This window comes from Manis javanica, chromosome 11 (assembly GCF_040802235.1).
Source record: "Manis javanica isolate MJ-LG chromosome 11, MJ_LKY, whole genome shotgun sequence".
NCBI classification, from domain to species: domain Eukaryota; kingdom Metazoa; phylum Chordata; class Mammalia; order Pholidota; family Manidae; genus Manis; species Manis javanica.
The window spans coordinates 78,529,576-78,549,342 of record NC_133166.1 but is presented as its reverse complement, the minus strand read 5'-3'; the positions used below and the strand labels follow the sequence as shown (position 1 = coordinate 78,549,342).

Here is a 19,767-nt window from a genome sequence, read left to right as displayed (position 1 = left end):
ACGCTACATAGAGAAACTCATTAGAAAGTGAGAGTTCCATCAACTGCATGGCAGGGCAAGAGCAGCTCCCACCTTACCTGAATGCCTCACCAAGGAACCTGTTAGTAACACAAACCTACACCCAACCTCCCCTCTGATCTGCAAGTTCGCTTATGAAAATTGACCATGAATTCTTCAGTGAAAACATCAAATATTAGTTCTCTCTCACAAGCAATAAAATTAAAAAATCAGCAAAGATTTGAAATTAGGGTTAAGCTAGTACAATTTCCTGCTTTTAATGTGTATACTTTTTAGTTTTGACAATCTTTCGCACATATAATCAGACAGGTTTATAGAAGAATTTCAAATAGCAAATAAAAAAGCTGTTGATTCATGTATTTTATGACTTCAGTTAATTCTTCAAATGTTTAGACTTCAGAGCTGCTAATGACACTAAATTCAATGCCACGTTGGTTGAGTCTGTCAATCAACTTTGTTCTGGAGAAAGCTGCTCCAGGTGTGAAGACCCCGCCACTGTAAGATAGTAAGATAAAACAGTACACAAAACCAATCTGCAGCCCTTTCTTCTATTAGCACAATTTGGACTAGCTACCAAGTCACTGCAGAACTTAAGAAAACCTAATTCTTGATTCTATCATGAACTAAAGTTGGCTCCATTCCTAAAATAAGCCATTTGAGCAAGGGGCTATTTATTATTCAGGAAGAAACCAGTACTCCAGCAAACCCATCAAGACTGGTTCAGCTCCTGGCAAGACATTTCCACCACACTAGTGTGTTTGAGGGGCCCCCGGAGGGTCACTGGCTTGAGTAACTGTTGCTGTTTATAAAGGCAGTGCTCAGGCTCAGGAGGATAAAAAAGACCCGAGTGAAATAAATTTATGTAATCAATTATTACTAAGGCATGAACAGGACAAACTGCATGAAAAAGAAGTTTCTTTAAATATAGGGGCTAACTTAAAATGCTAAATATTCTCAAAGGGCATACAAGTATTTGAAAAAATTTACTTAGGTTTCACTTTACACAATCTTTGTTTACTGTTTACTATTGTTTTGGGTCATGCCTAAATTTATTTACTTGTAAGCTCATTTGTAAAGTTGGTGTACTTTCAACTGCAAACAGCTAAATATTTCAGTAAGATAGTTCATTTGACAATCATCTAGCCAGGATGCTGTGAACCAATCACACTTGGTATCAGGGCCCCCACTGCCAGGTGGGTATCATTCAGCGATGACCAGAAGTTCCTGGTAATACCACTTAACAAGAGGGACCTTTTTTGAGTAACTAACTCACAATGGATTTGAGCTATTTTTATGAGGAACGAGAACCAACTCACATGTCTCTCAGAGTTTATGTCTCATTTGCCTCTGCATTGTCCCCAGGGGCCATAAAGAACTGCCCTTCTGACAATATTAACTTACCTCTCTCTCTGGAGCAAAGGAACTATAAACAGTTTGAGCAAACCCAATACTGAAAACTGAATCAAAATAAAGTATAGCATAGATGAAGAAATCTTTGAATCAGAAGAAAACCAGACTTACGCCTTAGGAAGATCCGAGGCGTCGTTCAGAAGGGTCATGGCCGCCTGGACCATCACTATGGAGGTGGCCGCATAGCCAGCTTCTGCATCACACCACAGGTCAAAGGAAGCATTTGTGGGACACATACCCAACAACACCCAAAAATTAAATGGTATGTTTTATATCTAACTCTAGGTATACAGGATTTTCTCAATAAACACTCTGTTCACTTAATAACAAAAATTATAATTAACATTTATATCATACTTGAGTGTTAGGAACTATATTAAGTGCTTTATATCTATTAAGCTCATTTAATTCTCCTAGCAATTATATGAATGTAGTCCTATTTTTATCCCCATTTTACATATGAAGAAACTGAGGCATGGAGAGACTAAGTGACTTGTCCAAACTCACAAAGTTAGGCAGTGGCTGGGCCAGAATCACACAGGGGGCTGGCTCAAGTCCACATTCTTCCCCCGACACTGCACTGCTTCTTGACAATAACTGAAGCCAATGATCCTAGGTTTTTTTGTTTCTCAATTAGTGTACTAAACTTCACTTTTAAAAGACACTCAATTTTTTTTTATTAAGGTATCATTGATACATAATCTTATGAAGGTTTCACATGAGCAACATTGTGGTTACTACATTCCCCCCTATTATCAAGTCCCCCGCAGATACCCCATTGCAGTCACTGCCCATAGACACTCAATTTCTTAAAGAAAAACAACTAACGTAAAAAAAGTCTAACTTTAAGATGAAGTAACTTTAAAAGAAGTCTATAAGCCTCACAGACACTGAGAAGTGACTGGTGGTTACCTGAAAGAAGGGCTGAGGTGGGTAGGTGGGGAGGGGGAGAAAGGGGCACAAAAGTTCTCAATCATAATATAAGTTGTGCACAGGGATGGTAGTACAGCATGGGGAATATAGCCAATGATTCTGTAACATCTTCCTATGTTGACAGATAGTAACTGCACCTTAGGGGGTGAGGATTTAATAATATGGGTAACTGTTGAACCACTGTGTTGTACATTTGAAACCAATGAAGATCAATGATACTTCAGTAAAAAGAAAAGTCTATAAGCAAGCAGGACATTAGCGTTTACATTTCTGTCAAATAATAAAAACATAGTCACTTTATGTTAAAAAGCCAGGTGGGAATTTGAAAAGAAGGTAAAGATATCTTCACCATCTGGCTTGATTAAAACTGCAAAATAGACCCCATGTCATCTATCAGGGATGACAGAAATTCAGCTTATAATTACAATTCACAAGTAGGACTGTCTTTGCATGGTTCTCTCAAATTTATAGTAAAAGTTCTTGAACTGTTTGGGTGACAGTTTCTTTTTAACAGCTTATCAAAAGCCTTTACTCTCCTCAGAAAAATGCACAAGCACATTCATATTTTACAAACAATATCAGAGTGTTTACAGACTCCAAGGAAACCTTGACCTGCAGCTTTGATTTATAATTATTCTACTTTAAAGTTAACCTTGAGTATGAGAATAAAACAAATATCAAACAGCCTCTGTTCTTCTTAATATTAAAATCTGCCATCGAGAATTACTGAATCACAGTGAAAAAGCAAACCAGAGGGAGGGCTAACTAATAAAACTGGATTATAACAATAATTTCAATCATTCTTTGACATAATAATTTTAAATTATTACTTAAATAATTTGTGCAAATTCATTTCTAAAATAATTAAGGTTTAAGAAGACTATATTGTAATAGCAGACCACTTTATAGCCTAGGACACCCCCCGAGCATTCCTAAGTCATATGTGAAATACCTGGTCCTTTCACCTGAGTACAAATTCTGATATTTGGTTTGTTCTTATCAGGACCAAAGCCTTGACTGTATCCTTGACCAAAGAAGGTCATTGTAAATGATGAGGCATCAATCTGAGAGAGAGAAAGCAAAGGTCTTAGTTAGTAAACGTATCATTCCCCGCTGAACACAATAAAACTAACTCTTCTACTTCATTTGAGACATTTTCAATAGATAAAAACATCAATGTTTTGCCAGAATATCCTGTCATCCTCTAAGCATGAGACAAAGATTAATTCTTTGAAGATGCAAGTCTTGATGGCTGGTGTGGTACTGGGAGAGGGGGATAGTGAGAGAGAGAGGTGAGATAAGCATGACTCTGAACGTGGCTTAAAGAAGGACACTACAGATAAAACAGGCAGTTTCAGAGGAAAAGCTGAAAGTTGCTTTTATTTTAGTGTGGTGATGGGATAATCTGGTCTTAGATATCTGTTTGAGGTGACAAGACAAAAATAGCCCCCAAGTAACAGAAATATGGGCCAAGGACATAGATATATAATTGCTCCACTTAGAGATGTAAAAATTCGACTGAAAAAATTAAATTCCAGAACACTTATCCGAGGATCTTTTATGATCACTAAATTTAGAAATTTGGAAACAAAGAATTCAGTCATGGTCAACAAATTCTTATTAAGTGAGAAATAAAATACAGTCCCTGCCTTTTCTGGAGCTGACAGTTTATAGAGGGAGTGATACATAAAAACAGACCATGAATTAAAAGATGCAAGACTAGTTCAGAGGAAGGCATTATTAAATCTACTGAGGAGGACAACAGGGTTCTGGAATGTGTGTACACACACACACACACACACACACACACACAGAAACAGTTTCACAGAACAGGAAGGTGGGTACCAGAAGGAGAAACCACCACTTAAAGGCAAGAAGGGATATGGTAGCATGGACTGCAGTCTAACAGGCTAGAACATACAATTCAAGAGGAACGGGGTTGTGCTAATGTATCAGAGGTGGGGACAAGGTCAGACACACGAGCTAGCACCTATCTCCTCTCTCCCTGTCCTGAAGCACATGTGCTACCTGATCATAATCCTCTAAGGCCAGACACAGCTTCTGAGCAATTTTCAACAGCCTGTCTGACCCATGACTTGATCACAGAGGGCCTCACACCTCCAGAAATGGGCCTCCAGCCAGTGGTGCTCTAGAGTATGAACCAAAATCACCAAACCTGACCTGGAACCTTCCTACCACCACATCAGCCATTCAAAACCTTGGCAGTACATCTGCATCCCTGGGAGCTTTAGAAAAGCCCACTGTCCAGGCCACATTCCACACCAATTAAACCCGAGTCTCTGGCATGAGTTTTGGGCTCTCTCCCAAAGTTGAGAACCATTGATCTAGACTTCCAGACCCCACTTCACACCTGGGATGAATCAGAATGTCCAGCTATAAGGTCAGGACATATACTGGAGAAAAGCTCTGGGTGATTCTAACACATAAAGTCCCAGGTGAGAATCACTACCAATGAAGTGAGCCTGAAAACCCTTTAAAGGAAGCAACGACAAGGTCAGACTGTGGCTTAGGTCTCTGGCACAGCAGTAGGAAGATGGATTAAAAAGAAATCACTGGAAGGCAATGAGCAGTTCAGTGAAGAAATGGGCTCATACTATCAACAGATCAAAAAGCCAATCCACAGAGGAGAGAAAATATTTGCAAATTATAAATCAGATAAGGGATTAATACCCAGAATATATAGAGAACTCCTAAAACTCAAAAACAAAAACACAAACAATCCAATTAAAAATGGGCACAGGACTTGAACAGACATTTCTCTAAAGAACATACACAGATGTCCAATAAGCACATGAAAAGATGTTCAATATCACTAATCACTGGTAAACACAAAACCACAATGAGATACCACCTCACGCTTCTTAGAATGGCTACTATTAAAAAAACACACAGGAAATAAAAAGTGTTGGTGAGGATGTGAAGAAACTGGCACCCTTGTGCACTGCTGATGGGAACGTAAAATGGTGCAGCCACAGTGGAAAACAGTTTAGTGGTTCCTCAAGAAGTTAAACACAGGATTAACAGAGGATCCAGCCACTCTACTTCAGGTATATAAGAGCTGAAAGCAGGGTCTCAAAGAGATATCTGAATGCCCATATTCATAGTATCATTATTCAAAAGAGCCACAGGTAGAGGTAACCCAAGCGTCCATGGACAGATGGATGAACAAGCAAAACCAAGGTGGCATATATACAACGGGATATTTTCAGCCTTAAAGAGGAAGGAAACCCTGACATGACACTTGCCACATGGGTGCACCTTGAGGACATCACACTACGGGAAACAAGCCAGTCACGGGAAGGCAAATCCTGCATGACGGCTCCCACACGCCTCCAAGTCGTAGAGACAGAAAGCCAAATGGTGGGTTTGTGGAGAGGCAGGGACAACGGGGCAGCGGGAGACAGGAGGGAAGTGGGGAGAGATAATGTGGAGGAAAATGGAACATGGAAAACTACAACTTTTTGAGATCGCTATGAAGTAAAGAATACGATTTTTGGAGCCAGACGACTGACTCTCACCCAGCTTGACCATTTACTTGCTGTAAGAACTTGAGCAAGTTTCTTAGCCTCTCAGTGCTTCAGTTTCCTCATTTGTAAAAGGGAAGTAATACTGCCTCAAGGGGAATTGAAAAGATTAATTTATGTAAAGAATGTAAAATAGCATCAGGAACATAGGAAGTGCTCCGTCCAGTCTTTGCTGTTCCTGTAACTGCACTGAGACAGAGTGAAAACAAAATACACACACAGGTTGTGTTAGAGACCCAGATACAAAAGAAAAGGTTACCTGTTTTTGTGTTGGACCCTGTTTTGAAAAGTAACCGAAGGAGAAGAGCCATGGGAACTACAGGGGAAAAAAAACACACTCAGTGATATTTTTTAAAACTGATGGAAAATACTTTTAAAGATCTAATTTAATAAAAATATTACTTACTTTTACGAGAAGTTGCCTTCCAATGCCAAACCTCACAAAGAATAAAAAAAATAGTCCTGCGAACATCAGCTTCATGACAGAAGTGATGCCTCCCACAGTTACATAAGCAGCATACTGGACCTGGATGAAGGGTAAAAGTCTGTCACTCTCTGCTTTTTTAGACCAAGAAATACAGGAATGTTAGCTGCTTACAAATTACTCTGTAGTCATAAATAACAAAGAAAAGCAGTTCCCATTTTATGAAGTGTTATGTTCTTAAAGCTTGTTCAGAACCCAGAGACTGGGGGATGTTGAGTAAAGAAAATGTTGCAAATGGTAATTAGCTTCCCCCACCTGAACACAGAAGTCCACCATGATCCATATATAAGCCCACAAAAATATACCTGAGCTTAGTGATGACACACTAACATATGCAGACTCCACTTATAACCTCTGCTAGGAGAAAAACGCTTAGCTTTTAACTGGAGATACCATTTCTCTACAATGGGAGCAGTTATTCCCCTCACTAAAAGGAGCAGGATGTTACCCCAGAGACAGCAAGGAGAGAAGAAAGGAGAACTCAGACATCTCCACAGGCAACAGAAAGACCGTAACACAGTCTAGGAGCTGAAAGTCTAAAACAGGGATTGTTATACTACGATTTTCTGTACTGAATTTGCTGTTGTGTTAGAAAGGCATTCAGCAGGCCAGATCTGAATTATGGAGGGCAGGCTATTACCACCCCATAAAATGCAAAATCCTCTACTGATTTTGTATCCTTCCAGAAACTTAAACACACATAATTTAACTCTTCTTCTTTTGCTTTATAAACATAAAATCCCTACATTAAACAAGTGAGCTGCAACAAACACAGAATTCTCCTTATTAAAAAATAAATCATACACTTACAGGTGATTGCTCTAAACTTTCATACAAGTAACGCTGAGTGCGCTTCACAACAGACACATCCGCTCCCAAGAAAGGGATGGAGTACCCGTTGAGCTCTCTGCAGTATGAGATCGGCCACCTGCAAGACAGACCCGTGAGTAGCTGCACTTTCACCACTTATAGTGGTGAAATTTCTGCTTTACCTGGTGAATTTCTGAATAAAAATTCTAACTTTCTTGAGGCAGTAATAACAATAAAGATGGCAGATCTGCTCTTAATTAAAATTTATTTCAATATTTATCCTTTGTTCTTTACACCTACACCCAAACAGGTGACAAGGACAGACTAGTATTCTTCACACCATGGGCTCTTAACACATACATGACTTAACTGTCTCGCCCCATCAGTTTCCCTAGACAATGATAGAAAGAACACTCGTTTCACCAGCCTGACTCTAATGAATTTAGAGTTCTCACACCTAAGTGCTATCAACTGATTCATCTACATAAGATCATCGCACTTTAAGATAGTTTTGCTTCATAAGATTTAACTGATGTTTACTTTTGATATTGATAGTGAAAAGTCATAAAATTCATTTTTCCCAGGGTCCAAATGTATTATTAAATATGAAGTACTTAAGCTTAGGGTAATTTTTTATTATATTTTATTTGTCTTTGAAAACAATCCTGAACTTACTTACTACAAAATAGTCTCCAGGCTTTTCTTCGTTGCATACGTTATTAAGAGTCAAATCAACAACAATCTTAGACTAGATATATTAAAGAACAGATTTTGAGTTAATATACCTTCTTTTCAACTTTGGACCAACAGTTGGGACAGGTTTCACATTTGACTCATTTCGTAGTTTTTTTAAATGACTCTTATCTCCAAAACCATAAACTGCTGACTTCCAGGTACCATCGTGAATGCACAATCCCTAATAAGATAATTCAAGAGTTAAAGAAACATGACTTGAGATGATTACTAAAATGTAAAATGAAGTAACTTATAATTATTACAAAGAACATTTCACCTCCATCCGAGCGAGACCTAATCCCTAATAACAATCGCGATCGTGACTGGCCAGGGAGCAGTAGCACTAGCTTTATCGCATTCAAAGTTTACACCAACATATGCTCTTTCTTCCTCCTTCCTGCCATTAATGCTCTTTTTAATTAGCCACTGAGTTTCACTTCATCATTTTCACTCAACTAACTGAGCACATTCCTTCAAAATTAGCCTCTCTAATTTCTATCCCTTTGAAATTCCTCAACATTTCAAGATATGTTCATGAGCACATTTATGTACACATAAACACGCACGGTCCATCCACCCCTTCTCTGTGGTGCTCCATGCCTCTCCTGCCCCAACACCTCTTATTCTAGCCAAAATTAAAGAAATGTTCTCCACAGAAGTCTTGTTAAAACTTTAAGGTTCATTAATATGATTTATATTTTAATTTCTTCCTAGAACTGTACCCAGCGAAGAATCCTTGTTTGATCCTACCCAGACTCTCATTTACCCACTTATTTGTTATCTCTTTTATGAGACTCTTGGCTCTCCGTGCCCTCCATCTTCCAGTATAATTACACCTTTCAAACCCTTATCTCCAACTCCAAGTAGAAATGAGTGGCAGGAGAGCCCAGGTGAGGACGTGACCTTGGAACCAACCGTGTCTTAGTGCTGAGCCTTCTTTGCCTAACTTCTAGGTGGGCCTTTTGATTCTCTATTAGGTAAATATTTTAAACTTCACTTATAACTTTGATTGTACATAATTGTACTATGTCCTGCTTATATATGGTTTAACTTGTTTGAATGAACAAAATCATTTAGAAACATTTAAAACCAACATTGTCACAAGATTTTGAAGGAGGACTATAGTAAGGCTGTATGAAGATATCATTGGTGGTTAATAAGCAAAATAGGAGAAATAATAAAGCCATTGGAAGACTTATGTTTTTATATCAGAGCTTTGAAGACACAGATCAGAGACATCAAACCTGACTTCCATTTTCATACAGATCAATTTCTTCTGTTTTGTTAAAACTAAAACAGAGCTTAAACTCCTAAGGGTTTGATTTGTGAAACCACTCTATATCTGGGCCTAACCAGTGTGACCAATTTGCAAACATAAAGATTTCCAAATACCAGAAAAAAGCAAGTTTTTTAAAAACCAAGAATATCTTCTTATATAAATAAGCCATCAAAAAGGCAAAAATTAATTTTTTTATTTCATTTCATTGATAAATATAACAAAGTATACAAAACATAAATGTACAATTTAAAGGAATTATGAAGCAAACACCCATGTAGTACAGAAGGCCATCCTCTGTCTTGCCTTTATGGTAATCAAGAAAAATCCCTGCTTTTCCTTAGGGCTTTACCACCGAAGTATTCATTTCTAAAAAGTACAGTGAATTATGCCTTTTTCTAAACTTCATAATAAAGGAATCATATGGTGTATATTCCTTTGAGTTTGGCTTCTTTTGCTCAAAATCATCTTAGAAATAACTCTCATTTTGTAGCTGGCCTTCCCATTTTCTTAATGGTGTCTTTTGATAAACAGACATTCTCAATTTCAAATGTATTCTTTATATTTAATGCCTTCTCTGTCTCTTTTTAAAAAGCTATTTCCTGCACAGCATGGTGATTATAGTTAATAATACAGATTACATATTTGAAAGTCTGTAAGAAAGATCTTAAAAGTTCTTATTACAAGAAAAAAAATTCTTAACTGTGTGTGGTGACAGATGTTACCTAGACTTGTTGCTATGATCATTTTGCAACATCTACAAATATCCAATCATTTGTTATACAACCAAAATCGTATAATGTCATTGAGTTACACCTCAATTTAAAAAGTAAGAAAATTAATTTCTGGGGGAAAAAAGAAGTCATTCCTGACCTTGAGGCCATAAAAATGCATATCACCTTCTAAAAGCTTTACTATTCTGCCTTTCGTATTTAGATCTATAATTTACTCAAACTTGATTTTTTTTTTTTTTCATTTTTCTGTTTGTTTTATTCTTAAATTTAAGGACTTAAAAATTCTTTTCCTGTTACAGAAAAATACAAAATGCTGTTTACAAACATATCAAATAATTAAAAAAAATTATTTTTGCACTATATGCTTTTTTCATTTGGGGAAAATATGACAATGTAGGTAACAGATATATATTCCCATGGTATAACTTTATAATTCCCTCTGTTTACATAACAAAGGATCCTTCTAATGATAAATACCACTTCTAAAACATGTTTAAAATTCCAGTAGTGTGATGTGCTTTAATAGCTGAGGACTGAGTCGCAGCACTCCCTTGGATCCCTAAGTGGCAGTGTGTATTTGTATGAGGTACAGTTGGCAGTGTGAATCCCCAATGTTGATGATGACCTGTATGTCACAAGCTTCATTGCCAGCAATGCCATATGCAAATTAATTATAGCTTCATGCCGCTGTAGAACACCATTCATAGAGTAATTGCCAGCATTTTTCCTGGTCATTCTATACATGGAATGAAAATAATAACCCTTTAGGGACCTATTTCTATAAATTAATAGAATAAAAGCATTATACTGTTCACATTCCTCGCATTATTTTTATCACAATTAGAGATGTTCATATTTTGTTACATATTTAATATATAAAAGTAGAATTTTAATACATTGTCAATATTCAATATATTCTTTGCATTTTTAAAACACCTAGTGATTTTATATAGGTTAGTGTAAAAGGACTATTTCAAATAAAATAAATTATTTTGCAAATGACTTGAAAGTCTTTAAATGCCATGAATAAAATATATGATGATTAGATGTCTGAGAAATTACTCTCAGTTACTGTGGTAGTACATGGAACACAAATGTTTAATTTTTGCTTCACCTAAGTGTTTGCTATTTCCGAGATTTCTTATGATTTCTAAGAGGAACAGTACATGTGGACCTAAACACGAATAATGGAAAGGATAATTGTTTCTAATGACAAGAGCTTAAAATTCTTAGGGAGTAAATTCAGCACCAAGTCTTAAAAGTCTATGAAGTGAGAAAAAGGTACTAATAGATGAATTAGAAACAGAAAATTTCTATTAAAGCATCTGTGGGCTTTCCTTGTTTCATTTAAATTTTCTCTCATTTTAGAAATCTAGTGATATGTACTCCTCCTTTTCAGCTTCACATGTAGAAGTGCTTTCCTCCATATGCAAAATGATTTGTAAATGCATTCCAAGTGAGAATAGATGAAAAAAGCATGGTATGTTCACAGTGGCTTATTATACCAAGGCAAAATGAGTGACCTAGCATGTTTTGTGCTTCCTTTCTTCCAGAGAGGAAATGACACTTTAGATTCCCTGGGATGTTTTTATTTCTAAAGGCTCACCCATGTTGTTTCCATTCGATTAGTCCCAAACCTTGCTTTTATTAAAAGGATTGCAGGAATGTCTTTTGTCTTTAGAAATTCAGTCACTAACAGATCGTGTGAGTGGTGTCTCCAGGAAGAAAGCCTCTGCCACCCAGTCCTGCAGGATGAGAACTGAGGACCTTTGTCTCCACGAACGCAGCTTCATACTCGGCCTTACTCCCAAGATTTGGACGCTGGTCGCAAGTTCTTAGGACCTGTGGGTTTCCTCTCCGCTCCTTTCAGAATCTGCAGGAATGGTGAATGGCGCAGCGTTTTCTAAGTTATCTATTCACCCCAAACTGGAAACATATCCAACACGGAACTTAAATTCTGTGGTGGATTTGAAAGTATAAGGCGTGATTCATACTGCCCAAGTAGTTATATTGTGTCCTGAACTCAGCTTCTGTACAGCCCAACTGTCAGCTTCTCAGGGTCCCACTTGCGCACCTTGCAAGGGAGTACTGCAGAGCTCAAACTTGATTTTTGTATATAATGCAAAGTATAAGTCCAATTTCATATTTTCTTCATATAGACACCCATCGTCCCAGGATCATCTTTACCATAAAGCAAGTGTTCACATGTGCATGAACTACTCTGAGCTCTTTATTCTGTCCCACTGGCCTATTGATATCCCTCTGCCAATGTAACACACTGACGTCATAGTAAGTCTTGATATCCAAAAGCATCTTTTTACCTTATTCTCCCTCAAGAATGTCTTGGCTATGCTCAGCCCTCTGCATTTCCATATACATTTTAGAATTAGCTTGTCAATTTGCACACCAAAACAAAACAAAAAAACCTGTTTGAGATTTTGATTGCGATTTTATGGGATTACAAATCAGTCTGAGGAAAACTGACAACTGAACAAATTGAGTATTTCAATGGAGGACTATTTATGGAAATGCAGTGGATTCTTCCATTTATTTGTCTTACTTAAGGTCTCTCAATAATGTTTTAGTTTTCTTCATAGAAATCTTATGTTTTTCTATTACTCATTCTTAGGTAATTGATTTTTTTAACTGAGGTACATACAATGAAATGAGAAATCTTAGTGTACAGCTTGATGAATTCTGACATGTGCATATATACTCATGTGACCATTGCCCAGATCAAGATACCAAACCTTCTAACTTTTTTCCTTTTCACCTATTTCATTCATCCCCCAATCAGGTATTTGACTTTTTTATGCTATTATAAATAGTCTTTTTCAAAATTCCATTTTCTAAATTCTGATGGTATACAAAAATTAGTATGATTTAATGCAAAACAACTGATATCCCTATAGAACGGAGAAATTTGGACATATACATGCATACAGAAAGTATATTGTGTGGAGATGAAGGCAGAGATCAGGGTAACACACTGACAAGCCAGTGAAACCCAAAGATTGCCAGCACTCCACTAGGGGCCCAGAGAGATACATAGAACAGATGCTCCCCCCGAGCTCTTAGAAGGAACCAACCCTGCTGTACCTCGGTTTCAGATTTCTAGCGTCCAGGATTGTGAGAACAATACATTTATGTTAAGTAAGCCAGTTTGTGGCACTTTGTTACAGCAATCCATGGAAACTAATAGACACAAACTATCAAAATTGACTTAAGAGGAAAAAGAAAATCCTAATAAAGTAAAGAAAATCCTATTAGAAGTAAAGAGGTTGAACTGGTAACCAAAAACTACCCACAAAGAAAATCTTAAACCCAGTTAACTTCGCTGATAAATTCTACCAAATATTTAAAGAATAATTAACACCAATTCTTCACCAACTCTTCACAAAAAAGCCATTATTAATTACCAATACCCAAAACAGACAAGGATATCACTAGAAAACTATCAACTGATATTCCTTATGAATGCAAAAATCATCAACATAATACAAGCAAACTAAATCCAGCAACATATAAAAAAGGGATCATATACTATGACCAAGTGGGATTTAGCCCAACAAAGCAAAGTTGGTTCAACATATGAAAGTCAAGTGTTGTATCTGTAAGAATAGAATAAAAAACAAAAATGACAAGATCATCTCAATAGATATCGAGAAGGCATTTAATAAATATAATACCCTTCACATTAAGAAAACTCAAAAAACCAGAAATAGAAGGAAACTTCCTCAACCTCATAAAGAGCACCTATAAAAACCCACAGTTATACTAACAGTGTTCTTTGATGAATTAGAATAGTACTAAAATTCATATAGAACCACAAAAGACCCCAAATAGACAAATCAATTCTGAGAAAGAAGAACAGAGCTGTGGGGGATTACACTCCCTGATTTCAAGCTCTACTACAAAACCACAGTAATCAAAACAAGAACTGGCACAAGAACAGACCCATGGATCAATGGAACAGAATAGAGAGCCCAGATATAAACCCACACATATATAGTCAATTAATATATGACACAGCAGCCATGAATATACAATGGGGAAAAGGAAGCCTCTTCAACAACTGGTATTGGCAAAACTGGACAGTTACATGTACGAGAATGAAACTGGATTATTGTCTAACTCCATACACAAAAGTAAATTCAAAATGGATCAAAGACCTGAATGTAAGTCATGAAAACATAAAACTCTTAGAAGAAAACATGGGTAAAAATCTCTTGAATATAAACATGAACAACTTTTTCCTGAACACATCTCCTCAGGCAAGGGAAACAAAAGCAAAAATGAACAAATGGGACTACATCAAACTAAAAAGCTTCTGTACAGCAAAGGGCACCATCAGCAGAACAAAAAGGCATCCTACAGTATGGGAGAATATATCTCTCAATGACTTATCCAATAAGGGGTTAAATCCAAAATATTAAAGAGCTCACATGCCTCAACACCCAAAAAACAAATAATCTGATTAAAAAATGGGCCTCAAACCAGGCATATTAAATGCCTTCTTGATATCTATTGAGATGATCTTGTCATTTTTGTTTACTCTATTCTTAAAAAATCACCTCATATCAGTTAGGATGACCAACATCAAAAAGACTAGGAACAACAAATGCTAGTGCGGATGCGGAGAAAGGTGAACCCTCCTACACTGTTGATGGGAATGTAAATTGGTTCAACCATTGTGGAAAGCAGTATGGAGGTTCCTCAAAAAACTAAAAATGGAAATACCATTTGACCCAGGAATTCCACTCCTAGGAATTTACCCTAAGAAAACAAGATCCCAGTTTGAAAAAGACAGATGCATCCCTATGTTTATCATAGCACTATTTACAATAGCCAAGAAACGGAAGCAACCTAAGTGTTCATCAGTAGATGAATGGATAAAGAAGAGGTGGTACATATATACAATGGAATATTATTCAGCCATAAGAAGAAAACAAATCCTACCATTTGCAACAACATGGATAGAGCTAAGACGGTATTATGCTCAGTGAAATAAGCCAGGCAGAGAAAGACAAGTACCAAATGATTTCACTCATCTGTGGAGCATAAGAACAAAGCAAAAATGAAGGAACAAAACAGCAGCAGACTCACAGAACCCAAGAATGGACTAACAGTTACCAAAGGGAAAGGGGTTGGGAAGGGTGGGTGGGAAAGGAGGGAGAAGGGGAATAAGGGGCATTACGATTAGCACACATAACATGGGGGGGGGGCGTGGGGAAGGCAGTATAGCACAGAGAAGACAAGTAGTGACTCTATAGCATCTTATTACGCTGATGGACAGTGACTGTAATGGGGTATGTGGTGGGGACTTGATAATGGGGGGAATCTAGTTACCACAATGTTGCTCACGTGATTGTATATTAATGATACCAAAAAAAATAATATTACAGTCCAAAAATAAAAATAAATAAAATGATGAATACAAAAAAAACCCAAAAAAAACAAAAACTGAAGAAACAAAATAGTAGCAGTGTCACAGACTCTAAGGAGGGATTAGTGGTAACTAAAGGGGAGAAGTTGAGAAGGGTTAGTGGGAATGGAGAAGGGGATTAAGGGGCATTATAATTAGCAATCACACTATAGGTAGGTCACTGGGAAGGCAGTACAGCACAGAGAAAACAAGTAATGACTCCACAGCATCTTACTATGCTGATGGACAGTGACTGCAATGGGGTGGGTGAGGACTTGATAATATGGGTGAATGTTGAACTGTGTTGTATATGTGAAACAATCATAAGATTGTATATCAATGATATTTTAATTTAAAAAACTCACAGCTAATATTATACTTAATGGCAAAAGTCTGAATTATTTCTAAGTTCAGGACCAAGACAAGGACGTTATCTCTTGCTACTTCCTGCTCACTACTGTACTAGATGGTCTACTCCCAGCAATCAGGTAAGGAAAAGAATTTTACCAGCAATTTAGGAAACTATTTTATTGATTCTATTACTTTTGCCTGTAAATTCTTTTGAATTTTCTATATTCACAATTATATAATCTGCCAAAAATAGTTGTTTCTTCATTTCCAATCTATACAGTTTCTTTTTTCCTGCTTTACTGCTCTAGCCAGGAACTGGGTGAAGAATGATAAAGGAACCCAAGTTTTATTCTTGAGCTCAGAGCAGAAAATTTCAATGTTAAACCTTGGGTATCATTTTTATTATAGTTTTTAAAAAAAATAAATAATCTTCCTTTTTACTCCTAGTTTGCTGTAAATGTTAATTATGAATTGGTACTATATTTTATCAAATGTTTTTTCTCTACTGAGATGATAATATGATTTTCCTGTTGTGACCTGTTAATGAGGTGAATTACAGTGATTGTCCAGTGTTCAGCCATGCACTCCTCTAAAACTAACTTGGTCAAAAAACACTCTTTTTATATATTACTCCTTCCAATTTGCTAATATTTTGTTAAGGATTTTTACATCTATGTTCCTATGAAACTGGACTGTACTTTTCCATTCTGGAATTGTTCGTGTAGGGTTTTGGAATCAAGGTTAAGTTAGCCTTGTCCACTCAATTCATTCAACAAACACTTACTGATTTGCTATTATGTGACCAGTACTGCTCTAAGGGCTCGGTGAATTAAACACAGGAAGATCCATCTTTCTATGGTGCTCACATTCCAGACAGAGTAACAAAATCAATAAAAAACATAGAATTAAGAAGGTGAGAAGTACTATAGGAAAAAAGAAAAAGAAGAGTAGGTAAAATGAATTGGAAATGAGAGGCAAAGTAATTAATTTGCAATTTCAAATAGGGTGGTCTGTATAGGCTTCATCAGGAAACTGGTGTTTGAGAAAGACCAAGGAAGGTGGGGGAGTTAGTCATGCAAATATCTTTGAGTACTATTTTCAGGCAAAGAATACAGCCAGTACAAAAGCATGAAGCAGAAGTGTGCTGGCATGTTCAAGAAGTGGCAGAGAGGTCAGTGTAACTGAAGAACGAGCAAGTGTGTACAGGCAACAAGGTTGCCGATCTTACTGAGCAGTTACTAAGTGCCATCCACTGGTCTGAAATCTCTTCACTGACTAATTTAATTCTCATAGCACCACATGAAGTAGATACTATTATCATCTCCTTTTATAGATGAAAGAAATGAAGAACACAGAGGCTAAGTAAACTTGCCCGTGGTCACATAACTGCTAAGTAGCAGAGTCAGAATTCAAGCTCAGGCAATCCAGTTTCAAAATATGTATCCTTAACCATTCAAGGAAAGATTCTGGACTTGACTCAGTAAAACTTATCCACTCAATGGCCTTTTTACTGCTTTTAGTAAAGGATAAAGATCTTCATTAGCTTTATCTAGTTTTTCCAATTACATCTCTTGTTACTCTCTCAAAAGAAGACTCTTTTCTAGCTCTATCAATTTTCTCATTGTCTCCCTGTAGTAGGCATCTGCTTTCTGTCAGTCCTGCACTAATTTCCTGCAACTCCCTACTACTCCATCTTCTGCTTATAAAACTCTTCTCTATTTAGAATTTGTTCCATGTTGTTCTTGACCCTATGATTTCCCCACCAGAAGCCCATGACTCAGGCCTTGGCAATCTGACTACACCATTACCCAGGTCACACTGGCTTAAGAATGGCCAAATGACACAGTAGTTAGCTAATCTTCCCTAGCATTGGCATATAAACTCTGGTAGCTGTTCCTGGGAAATGATGAACCTTAAAGATGACATATACCTGGGGCTGCCAGCGCTTCCCTGACATGTCAAGAGCCTACACAGGGACAGAAAGAGAGAAAATGGAGGAAAAAGAGCTCTGATAATACTATTTGAACATCTAGATTCAGTTGTACTATTTACTTGCTGAGGTTTGGTTATAGGAATCCGTAAGTTCCTTTTTGTTTTGTTGTTTTAAACCAGGTGGAGTTGGGCTTCTAACACATGCTACATGGAGTTCCAAGCACATCTTCGTTCCTGTTTTCTGAGCCTCTGTTCAGATTGCTGCCTCTCACCTCTCAAATGCTCCTCACTCTCAAGGCTAACCATGGGCACCTCTGAGGCCTTTCCAAATCACTCGGGCCCACTTCATCACAGCTGTTTATTCTGACACTACTGGATATTCTCTGCAGCCACAAATTCTGGCATGTCTCGTATGGTTCTTTGTGTTTATTAATCTGAACCCACAATCTAGACAAGTTTTCTTGTCTAGATTTTTCTCACTTAAACATGACCCACACCATCCCACAGTTACACTATACTGTTTCATTTCCCTTATTCACATCTCCACAGCACCAGCCTTTGAAATTCAGCCCATATTCTAGCCTGAAAGTTCTTGATCTCTGGCCTCCCAGCTAGACTTACTCTCCATTCTCAGAATCCCACAGTATTTCATCTGATCTCTTTAATAATGAACACTTCATGTCTCCTGTCAAGCTAAATTATTATCTCCTTAAGGATATCCCATTCATTTATGTGTTATACTATGCTACGTTACTACATACACTTGTACTACTATACATTGTTTGTTAAATGAATATATTTTAAAGAAAACAAATACTTATGAAACCTCAATATGGACCTACAATATACTTATAGACCTACAACATAGACAACACTGGCAATAAAAGTACTATCATAAAACATGGTCCTCCTCCCAGAAACACAACTGTTTTATGTTCCCAAATAGAAAACAAATTCAGTAAAGTTACATTTATAGCACACATTTCTTTTATGGCCACAACAGCACCAAACTCCAAGTTAGGTGCATAATCAAAGTGCATTGTCTTACACTAAGGTGATAATTTTCTTGGCTGACAACATTTACTGCACAACAATGATAGGTATGTTAGTGTTGGGATCATGGTAATTCATTCTAATGTAATGAATTGTGCAGTTTTTAAAAATAAATTCATTTTAAGTTAAAGTAATTCTCAGCAATCTAGTGCCTTTACTTTTTAAAATTAAATGTAGCGCCTCTTATGCAATAGAAATTACAAATAAATATTAAATTTAGTTAAACTAAATATTTTTTAAGAGGCATGTATCATTTCCAAAATGTTTTTTAATATTAACTTTAAAAAAACATTTGATAAATAGAAAAACTAACCCCAGGTCCTGAATGTATAGTCAGGAAACTTTCCACAGCAGTCAAAGTACCTAAAAGAGTAAGAGAAGGGTAAAAGTAAAATCAAATAAAATCCGTTTATTCAGGACCAGTAATAATAAATTATTCTATTCACTTAGAGACCATTTTTGCTGTACTGATAAAAAGTTTTATTATGTTATTGTAAACAGACTTAAGAAGCCAGGTAGAATGGTAGGAACTCTAACTCCTAGTATTGACAAAATCTTTTCTAGTATTCCAACTCACAATACTAAAAGTCTCTCCCAACAAGGCAGCATTTGAGCTCACTCATTCTGATTAAAATTACATCTATGGGATTTATTCTGTTCCAATATGACGGCTTTCAAGATGGCTTATTAGTAATGACTTACTGTGAATGTACAGAAAACCTATCAAAATGGTCTTTGTGATGGTTTATAAAATACTTAAAATAAGGTTGTTAAAATGAAATAAAAATATAATAAATATAAAAGAAAAAATAGAAAACAAAAGCTGGGAAAAAGGGACAATATCAATTATATTAACCATGATGATATAGATATAGTGATTAGGAATTTAATCTTTCAGTTTCTCAAGAGCTAAAAGAACAAAGGAAAACATCATGGACTGCCATTTTCTTAAAAAAAACTTAAGAAAATGAAATACATCAATTTCTTAAGAAATAGTGTTCTTAGTTTCAGTTCAAGAGAAGATTAAAACATGGGGCCTTAGAAAGCTGACACTGAGAAAG

At 36.6% G+C, this 19,767-nt stretch overlaps 1 protein-coding gene across 1 annotated transcript in view; it reads right to left on the bottom strand.

Moving 5' to 3' along the window:
- Window positions 1–244: 244 nt before the first annotated feature.
- SCCPDH (saccharopine dehydrogenase (putative)) overlaps window positions 245–19,767 on the bottom strand; it is a 36,066-nt gene continuing 16,543 nt past the window's right edge. Inside the window, exons 5-12 of the mRNA XM_017673761.3 lie at window positions 19,020–19,069; window positions 7,986–8,116; window positions 7,201–7,318; window positions 6,313–6,432; window positions 6,166–6,222; window positions 3,314–3,425; window positions 1,540–1,621; window positions 245–513 (exon numbers count right to left, since the gene is read on the bottom strand). Coding sequence (XP_017529250.2) covers window positions 408–513; window positions 1,540–1,621; window positions 3,314–3,425; window positions 6,166–6,222; window positions 6,313–6,432; window positions 7,201–7,318; window positions 7,986–8,116; window positions 19,020–19,069 — 776 coding nt within the window. The 3' untranslated portion in view covers window positions 245–407. The remainder of the gene's footprint in view (window positions 514–1,539; window positions 1,622–3,313; window positions 3,426–6,165; window positions 6,223–6,312; window positions 6,433–7,200; window positions 7,319–7,985; window positions 8,117–19,019; window positions 19,070–19,767) is intronic.